Here is a 9714-nt window from a genome sequence, read left to right as displayed (position 1 = left end):
ATTCGTGAATAGTTTGAAATATCTAAAATATTAATGCAAAATTTATAGAAACAAAATGTATAGGCTACTATTTTTATTTTGTAATAAGTGTTTAAAAACTTAATATTGAAAGCTATTGTAACGTTTTCTTTGACTTTCTTAAACCTAAAATCAGCTCGGTTACTATTCATGCAGATGTTTTGTTTTTATGCTCTTTTATTTATTTAAATATAGATCATGTTCTGTATTTCACTTAGGCCTACTGAACCCCAAATCCCTTGTCAGCATGAGAGATAGAGAGAGCGAAAGTTATGCTAACAAATTAACATATACACGCATACACCCACTGCCCATATCTGAAGAGGAGAGCGGACGTGTGTGTGTGTGTGTGTGTGAGTGAGAGAGAGAGAGAGAGAAAGAAAGAAAGAGAGAGGCAGAGAGAGAAAGAGGAAGAAAGAGGGCATGAGCGCGCGGCTCTTTCTTGACTTTGGCCCATAATCGTTTCACGCTTCCTTCAGAGTCTCTTTTCCTCCTAAAACGTTTAGTCTCACTCCAGTGAACACCTGCAGCAGCGCAAAAGGGAGCGGAAGAGTCACAAACTACTATTCGTCAAAACCACTGGTACACAAAAGAGCAGAGAGAACCGCAACAGTGGACTTAGGAGAGGGAACTTTTTTTGTTTTCAACCCTCCACCCTCTCGTACCTCTGTCCAGCCTCTGGGATGGACTTGGACCAAAAGGGTCCATCTCTGCGCATCGGACGGTCGGGTAGGGCCTTGTCTGTTTCTCCATTTCACTTCTACTAATAAAACTGTCTCTCTTTTACAAAACTAAACTAACAAATACAGCATGTGTGCACTAGTTGCATGGGCTATATGTCTTTTATAAAACTGCTTGATTTTTGGATTGACCCTTAGTTTGATATGAACGCTGGTGGTTCATCTTTTGACATCTTTAACATCAAAAATGCGCGAACAACATTGGCCTAGAAATTCTATGAGCTTGCATTTTGGCCACAGCTTTGTTGACTCGGTTACTTTGACAGCATCGTATTTTGAGCTTGAAGTGTGCTGGTTTGGGCCTATTACAGTCCAAATGAACAATACAAATTATAAGCCGTCACACAGAATATAAAAACAGAACTCTATTTGAAACCAATGACATTTCCTGTCACACAATGAGGTTGCTGAAAGCTGTTTGCTCGAACTGAGTGTGAGTGTCTATACTGCAGATGTTTTCATTCAGGATCCAAAAGCGTGAATTATAACTGTTCAGTCAGTCCATGATTCAGTAGCATATAAGTTCTGTGTTTTCGTCCTTCACGCGTCACATTTAGACGTCCCAATGAAATGGCGCGTGCAGTTAAGATTTATGAATAGATTCTGTTGGTGTTGGTTCTTGTTGCTTTGCTAAACGCGAGATATACGTAAATCGCAGAGTAGTCAAGTGCTTGTTGTCATGTAGAAATTGTACTGCATTAGTATAAAAGTATACACACAGTAAACGCTCTGCCAACTAAACAGGGAACTTAAATAGACCAGTTTATATCTGCTATGGTGGTTTATATCACCTGGTTCAAAACAACTACTCCCAGCTTTCCTTGAAGACTAAATTATATAATTATGCGGCTTCCTATATTTGGATCTCGTGTTTTTATTTGTCTTGTTTTACGGGTAAACGTTTTTATTGTTGCCCTACAACCTTCAATTTGACCTTGACCATAATTTATAGAATTGATTTAAGATTCTCTACTTCTCACGAATAGAAAATATGTGTTTTTTCTGTCAGTGATGTGATTCATTGCACTTACGGCCAACTTGGAGTGTACTGGAAAAACAGGTGTTTGGCTTTGACTCTGATAATCTGAAATATTTTCAATTAATATTAATAAATATTAATATTTGCGACCACTTCTGAACACTCTTATAGAAATATTACTATAGTTATAATGCGTGTTTGCTTAAGATTGCCTACATATATGATCTGAGTTTGAGTCCTAAATCATTCCTGTCTACAAATTTTTTTCAAAGCGTTACAACATGTATGTTGTTGATTTGACAACAAATGGTGTGAATGCTGAATAAAAAAAAAAAAATGTGTTATCCAAAAAATCCAAGCCAGAACCAAAAGCAAACTGTACATGATTTTAGCTGTTTTAGTTTGACTTGTTTGTATAATTAATTTGCTAATGCATAAAATTGCTTTTGGGGAAACTGTTATAAGTAAGAATTTTCAAAAAATGGGAGTATTTAATCACGTGGGCCAGCTAGAATATATAGATAGATAGATAGATAGATAGATAGATAGATAGATAGATAGATAGATAGATAGATAGATAGATAGATAGATAGATAGATAGATAGATAGATAGACTAAAATAATTCAGATAATTTACTCGAAAGATTTAAAATGTTTAATGAGCCTACACCGTTATAAAATATTTTTTTCTTTTTTAAGAATCGAAACAACAGCTTACAAATAAATGAGTCAAATGAAAGCCGACAAGGGCTTCATAACATTAATTAAAAGGTTGAACATAATTTTTAATGTAGACATAGGCCTATTATTACATTTAAAATGGAAAACAAATCCTGCAAGTTCGGCAATTTGCACTGCAACACATTTATTTACTGTGATTTCACAAGTGTGTGTGTGTGTGTGTGTGGCAAGCCGACGTGATCCTGCTTCTTCACACGAGACCAAAGGTTCGCCCCCTCGTGGCACTTACGGCGCACCGCGCAGAAATCAAGACTTCAACAGAACATGAATTTGTGTGAAGCATATGGATTTTGAACATGAAGTATAGGATTCCAGCGACTTACGTTATTCTGAACACACAGGCAAATGCATGTAAGGTAGTTTATTTCGTTCCATGTTTTGCTAAAAAAAGTTTGTGCTTTAGCAATTTACGTTTTTTGTTGTTGTATATAAATAAATAAAATATATAAATTAATAAACATATACACCGATAATAATAACATTAAAAAATCAACTATGCGTTCGAAAATGAAATAGGCCTGTTTTAAGTTAATTTATAATTTGTTAAGTAATTTAATCAATTTACTTCAAGTATGATTTTTCTTGTTTTCATATAGTAAATGAACTAAAGATAACATTAATGTTTATAAATACAATGTTTTTTTTGTTTGATATTATACTGACCACCATATTGCTATATCAAACACAACAATTATAACCACCATTATTTTAAAAACACATCACCTTTAGTCAGCTGTACTAAACATGACAAAATTCATTGTTCTTAAAAATTAGTTGGAAGGCAGGTCATGAAAAATTATTTGGCACAAACATAGAGCAAGAATCTGCGTGAAACAGCGCTCGTGTCCGTCCAACAATGAAGAATCTTCTCTGGAAGGCTCATCAAAAACAACGGATTATTGATTATTATTGAAATGTAATTAATGCATACTAATTCAATATTAACAAAAATAACAATTTACCAAAATTGACATAAACATATAAATAACATACATACAAACAGAAGTCGTATAATTGCACGTGCAAGTGCCATATATAATTTCCAGTAATGTGCAAATGCAATTCTGTTTGAGGAAATCTGTTCATTTATTTTATATGAGTACTAGCCTATGTTTTATATGCTTATAGCTCAGTAAAATGCTGCAATGTGTCAAAAACCATGAGCAATATTTTAAAAATGGTTTTCCAACGCTTTATGCATATTCATATAATTGAAAACATGCTGGCGCAATATTTCATTATTATCTATCTATTAATAGGAATTGCATGAAAAGAGTGAAAATGGATATTTTAAAATGTCAATTTTATGCCCTTCCTTAATTGAAATTAGACTTGGGATCAGCGTCGCCAGAGAACCAACTTCGATTCAAGACTCCCTATTTGTCAGTGCACAATTGGGAGAGTACGTCATTTTCATATTGGCCCAGTGTTAGCCAATCGGTGTCGTCTCTATCTGAGCGCGACTCAGGGTGATTGTGACGGCAGAGGTGCAATGCTCCGATAGGTAGGCTTATCTTGATTGACAGTCTCGCTCGGGCTCGGTAGTGGATTCAGAGCGCTGTAGCTTTGGCGCTGTCCACACAGGAGCAGGTTCTGAAACGCGCCGCGCGCTCTTGCAGTGTTTGCGCGGAAAGGACGGAGGCTCGACCGCTGCTTCTCAGCTCCAGAGCGCTCACTCTGGAAGACCACCTCTCGGCGGACATCCCTTGCGACAACACAGACAAATTACACTACTGTATCAGCGTCTGAGACTTTCCGTGGATTTTTTACGCACGTACCGAGTGATTCAAAACTTGATAAAGCCTGTTTTCTTCTTCAGGACATCTATCGGATTTTTTCCCCCCAAAGTTCAAATGCACAATGGCTATTTTTTATTTTCTGTTTAACTTTGGAAAACATTTTGATTCGGGGTTCATCTCATGTACTTTTTAATTTCAAATGTCCACGGCGTACGTCTATTGTTTGGGATTCTTCTTACTGTCTGAGGTTTTTCCTTCTATAAAGACGCGCGCTTTGAGCGATTAGAAAATCAAGATGCAAGGGATGGCTTTTACGTGAAGATAAGCTACACTGAACATGGTTTCTCAGAAACCTCACCAGGATTTTACAGATCTCTGGTAGGGACGCGCTCTGACAGTCAGTGAACCTCGGTCACAGTTCACGGGTCACGGTCAGTGGAGCGAGGGTGCCAATATAGAGCTTGGAAACGAGACTACTACATTTTATCTATGACTGTTCGGACTTATAATAACATTGGTATATCGCCAGGACTTTTTTTGTAATCCGGTTTTGATAAATCCACACTGATGTCTGAGTTCCTTCACTCTGGATGTTGGGCCGCGGGAGCAGCTTTGTGACCCTGCAGGTTTGTACCCTGACCGACCATTTGCATATAATTAATAATGGATCAGATAAACTGTAATTAATTAATTACATATCTAATTTTACTCTTGACCTTAGGACTTAGGTCTTCAGGTTCGATTGTTTATTTTCCAACCAAAGTTTCTGTGGACTTCCACACTGCTGAAACTGGTTCATACGCACAGACCTTTAAAAGAACAAGAGCAGGACGTTAAAGGATTTTTGGTGGTTTTTCAAGGGAAGGCCTGTCCTGCAGACCGATGGAAATCCACTGCAAACACGACCCGTTCGCAGCGATGCACCGTAAGTTCACGGCACACTTTCACTGCAGTTTAACTGCTTTCTTCCAGTGCTGTCAGAACATTCTTCTAATATTACTTTCAGAATTATAACATCTAAAATATACTCAGATTAAAGCTAATGAAAACAAAGCACTGTGTGTAGCTACTATACCTGGTAAACTTTAAATACGGTGTTTTTATTTTTTTGCTTTTGGGAGTTTTTTCTTAATTAAAGACCTGGTTGCTTTGTTAGAGCTTCAGCCTTCTGTTTGACAATCCCTTGGGGAAAGAGAGAGGGGAAGAGATCGAGCTGAACTTGAACCGCAGCTGAGAATTTGGCACACAGGCCCCGTAACCTTTAAATTACTTTGCTTGAGGTTGGCTGTAAACAGGACACTTGTGAGGCTAAAAACGAAAGCTGAAGTTGCTCACTGTGGGGGAGAGATGTGTGCTCACTCATTCGTGACATGGCGGACCCCGGTGGTCCCTCAAGATACCAGCGCGGGCCTCTTTTCTCTTTCACTTTCTTTATTTCTTGTTGTTTTTGCCGCCAGCGCGTAAACAACAACAGCTTACACACTTGTACAGTTGTACATGTACATGTACAGTTCTCTCTCCACCTTCAGTACCATGCACTTAGGTGCCCTTGAGCAAGGCATCGAACCCCCAACTGCTCCCCGGGCGCCGCAGCATAAATGGCTGCCCACTGCTCCGGGTGTGTGTTCACAGTGTGTGTGTGTGTGTTCACTGCTCTGTGTGTGTGCACTTCGGATGGGTTAAATGCAGAGCACGAATTCTGAGTATGGGTCACCATACTTGGCTGATTGTCACGTCACTTTCACTTTTTTTTCACTTCAAATCTTTACGAATGGGCATTTTGAGTGCGCAAAACATGCATTAGAATAATTTTTATTTTTATTTTTATAATTCATATAAATATATAATACATTATTAATGAAAAAATGTTTATACAGTCCTCAATTTGTAAGAAAAAATGTTTGAAAATGGAAAATCCCAGTGTCTTTGTTAGCAAAACCAAGAGCTGCGAATCACATTATGCATCCTGAAAATACAATCGTGATCTCTCTCTCTCTCTCTCTCTCTCTCTCTCTCTCTCTCTTTCTCTCTACATAGTCCATCTCTCGTTCATTCTTTCTTTCTCTTCCAGTCTTCTCTCTCATCGACGAATAAAAACCTCATACGCCAAGCCGCTAAACTCAAATACGCGCGCACGCGCACATCTTTGTGAAATGACATCTATTGGCACGGTGAATGAAACGGTGGATTAGACGTAGCCTATACACATTTCAGAAGCTAGAACGAATCACGTTTCCTCTCCGTCACAATATCTCAACACAATCCGCGGGGTAAAACCATTACACCGAAAATGTCAAACGGTGCAAGGAATGGACCGTGACACGAGCCTGCGAGACTTTTAGAGAAGAAACAGAGAGCAAGAAGATTTAAGGGTGTTTTTAACTCATACTAATCTTTGAATATTAGTTTTTAAAAACGTCTGATCATAAAAAGTGTGAGCTCTTGTACAATTTAAGTTATTATAGAGCCCATATTTAACACTCCCTCTGGTGCAATAAATTAGATGATGTTAAGTTTGTTATTATCCCACGAGTATGGCCTTCTAAATTTGTTACAGTTTTATGCTAAATTGACATAAACGAAGAATGCAGATTAATATATTATAACATGAATTTTTCGAGAGATTTCTAATAGTGTGTCATCTCTTCTTATTTAAATGTAAATAAATACATAGGCTATTTATTGTCAATAGCATAAAAAAACTATTTTAGTTCTATTTAGAAGTAGATCGTTTAATAGTATGCGAATATATATAGATATTCAATATATACAAAAGTGTGATATTGTCCTCTTTCTGTGCTCTGAGTTTCCCTGCTTTTTTATTATTTAAAAAAAAGTATTTTAATGTAGGCCTACTTAATGTCTTAAAAAATAAATAGGCATTATCAATGGGGCATTAATTATTAAGCTACGTTATTAACTTGAGCAAGCCATATGACAAAATAACAATTAATCTGTCATAATATGATCTAGTCTGCAAGTTTATAAGCAAATTATGAATAAAAAAACCCTTAAAACTTTTTTTTTAATCCAGCAATCTTCAAATCGCGTTTTTCTATACAAGATCATATTTACATTATATTACATCAATGTTAATGAGTATCTGTGATTTTAATTTCAAATGCTGCCTTCTTTTCCGAAGACACTGAATGTGTCCTGCATGACTGAAGGTAGTCAGTCCCTCGTTTCTTTCTTTCTTCTTCTTCCTCCCCACGAGTGTGTTGGTTGGAGCACGCCTGATGTCACGTCGCTCTGTTTGGAGCGGTTTAATCGGAGCGGATCGTAATGGAGCAGCGTCTCTTATCGGGTTTATTTTCTGGATGGGGGAGCATGCATGAATGTCTTTCAGCCGCTCTCGCTATTTCTAAACGGAACCTGCCTCGAAATCAATCAAAGCTCTAGGAACACTTCGATTTATAAGCCAGCAGTATTTGCAAAAGAAACGGGGAAAAGTCTTGGCCAGATCACAGCTGAATATTTTGTTTCGGATAATCCTTAATAATGCAGCCTTTTCTCTCTCTTTGACACGCACTTATATTCGAAACACACACACACACACACACACACACACACACCACACACACACACACACACACACACTTACTCATGCACTCTCAAATACAAAATTTAATTGTTTGCATGCTTTGTAACTGTAAATCAGTGCTAACTAAAACTAGCTTTAAAAAAGTTTAGAAATAGATAAAATAAATTTGAGGTAAATTGATCTAAAAATTCAGTGATGCATTTTAAGCTCTTCCTGGAGAAGAAACATTTTATACTCAAGTTTCAGCTCAGTCTGATGTATTTCACTGTTTTTTTTTTTGTTAGTTTTTTTTTTAGATAAAAATAAATAAATATAAATTCCCACCAATTAAACAGGAGATTAAGCAAAAAAAGCTTTTATTTTAAATAATTTATTAATTTAATAGAAACTTAATATAAAGGACTTACAAATGAGGTGGTCTTAAAAATATGTTTGCACAGCAGATTTTTAATGCACATCTTTTAAAAATCAATTTAGCTTGTTGACCTAAATTCATCACTTTGCTTGTGTTCAGATAATTAACTGTAACTGAAAAACACATAAGAAAGAAAACAGAAAAGGAAACTAAAACATTAATAGTAAGGAAAAGAAAAAGAGGCTATATGAAACTGAAAACGAAATGCGTAACAACAGTTTTACCTCTCGGAAATCTAAAAGCTCAAATCACTCACTATATGATTTTTATTTAATAGGAAAAGCTTCTTCTTTTTTTTTACCTTCCTCAGGCCACTGCTGTGAGAGAATGAAAATGACATGTCGCTGGGTTTTCATTTTCTGTCAGCTGAACTTGTGTATTTAGTGATGGGCATTCAAGGCCAGTTAGGTCTGTTTGATGTGGCCTTCTCAGATGTATTTAAGATCCATTACCCTGTAGCTTGAATTAACAGATACCCCCCAGTTCTTTTGTGTGTGTGTTAATGTGCTTGTGTGAGTTCCCCTTCTGAAACAATCAGTATGAGAATATGACGGATTGACTGGATTACCACATAGACTTCTGCACTGAAATTATGATAAAATACTGAGTTCTATATATATAGAATACAAGAATGAAACAAAATTGGTTTCCAAAAAGTTTAAGCCGACCAAGAAGGTCCAGCCAACCACCCACTGTGCAAAAAGACACACAACAAGAATTACAGACAGACACATATATACAAATACTTGAGTGAAGAGGTCATGTGCAGTTCTCTAAGTGACCACCAGGGGCAGATATGATAAGATAAGAGGAGAGGAAGAGACTGCATAATGGTAACCTTCAGGTCAAAGACACACACATACACGCACACATATGAAAATGGGACAGGAACACTTTTTTGCTCACTATGTGTCCGCTTCAGTATTTAAGGAAGATATAATTTGCTCAGGTTCCTTTTGTGTCTGCAGGGCATGGAGGGGTGAATCAGCTGGGTGGGGTGTTTGTGAACGGCCGGCCCTTGCCTGACGTGGTGAGGCAGAGGATAGTGGAGTTGGCCCATCAGGGCGTACGTCCTTGTGACATCTCCCGCCAGCTCCGGGTCAGCCACGGCTGCGTCAGCAAGATTCTGGGCAGGTGAGTTCTGCTTCTCGACAACAAAAGTGTAGAAGTACATAAGAAGTACATGCTTTTTTTTTAAGTCAAGGGAAGTACCTTGCATATAGCATGTAATAAAAATACTATTACTATGGTACATGTCACAATAGTACCACATTACTTAATTGTAATCGTATATATATATTATATATATATATATATATATATATATATATTGTATTTTTTAAAATAAAATTATAATAATATTTAAAAATATTAAAGACATATTTTAAAACAGTATTATAAAATAATAGTGTAGCAGATTTATTTTTCACTTCTCAAGCTGTAAACAGCATTTGAGTTGTACTATATTATAATTAAGTAACACTTAAGTATTTCAACTATTGTCAAATGTGAGTAGACATGCTGGACTTTTCATGTCT

General features: G+C 36.8%; 1 protein-coding gene across 3 annotated transcripts in view; it reads left to right on the top strand.

Moving 5' to 3' along the window:
• The first annotated feature begins 368 nt into the window (after positions 1 to 368).
• LOC132142198 (paired box protein Pax-5-like) overlaps positions 369 to 9714 on the top strand; it is a 44309-nt gene continuing 34963 nt past the window's right edge. For 2 of the 3 annotated variants that reach the window (XM_059551869.1, XM_059551867.1), the window contains exons 1-2: positions 369 to 747; positions 9145 to 9310. In XM_059551869.1, coding sequence (XP_059407852.1) covers positions 702 to 747; positions 9145 to 9310 — 212 coding nt within the window. In that variant the 5' untranslated portion in view covers positions 369 to 701. Of the gene's footprint in view, positions 748 to 4844; positions 5143 to 9144; positions 9311 to 9714 lie in introns of those variants that run through there. The other variant, XM_059551868.1, reaches the window with a different exon arrangement.

This window comes from Carassius carassius, chromosome 6, assembly GCF_963082965.1.
Source record: "Carassius carassius chromosome 6, fCarCar2.1, whole genome shotgun sequence".
Taxonomy (NCBI): Eukaryota; Metazoa; Chordata; class Actinopteri; order Cypriniformes; family Cyprinidae; genus Carassius; species Carassius carassius.
The sequence above is the reverse complement of the archived record's forward strand: the minus strand, read 5'-3'. Positions and strand labels throughout refer to the sequence as shown.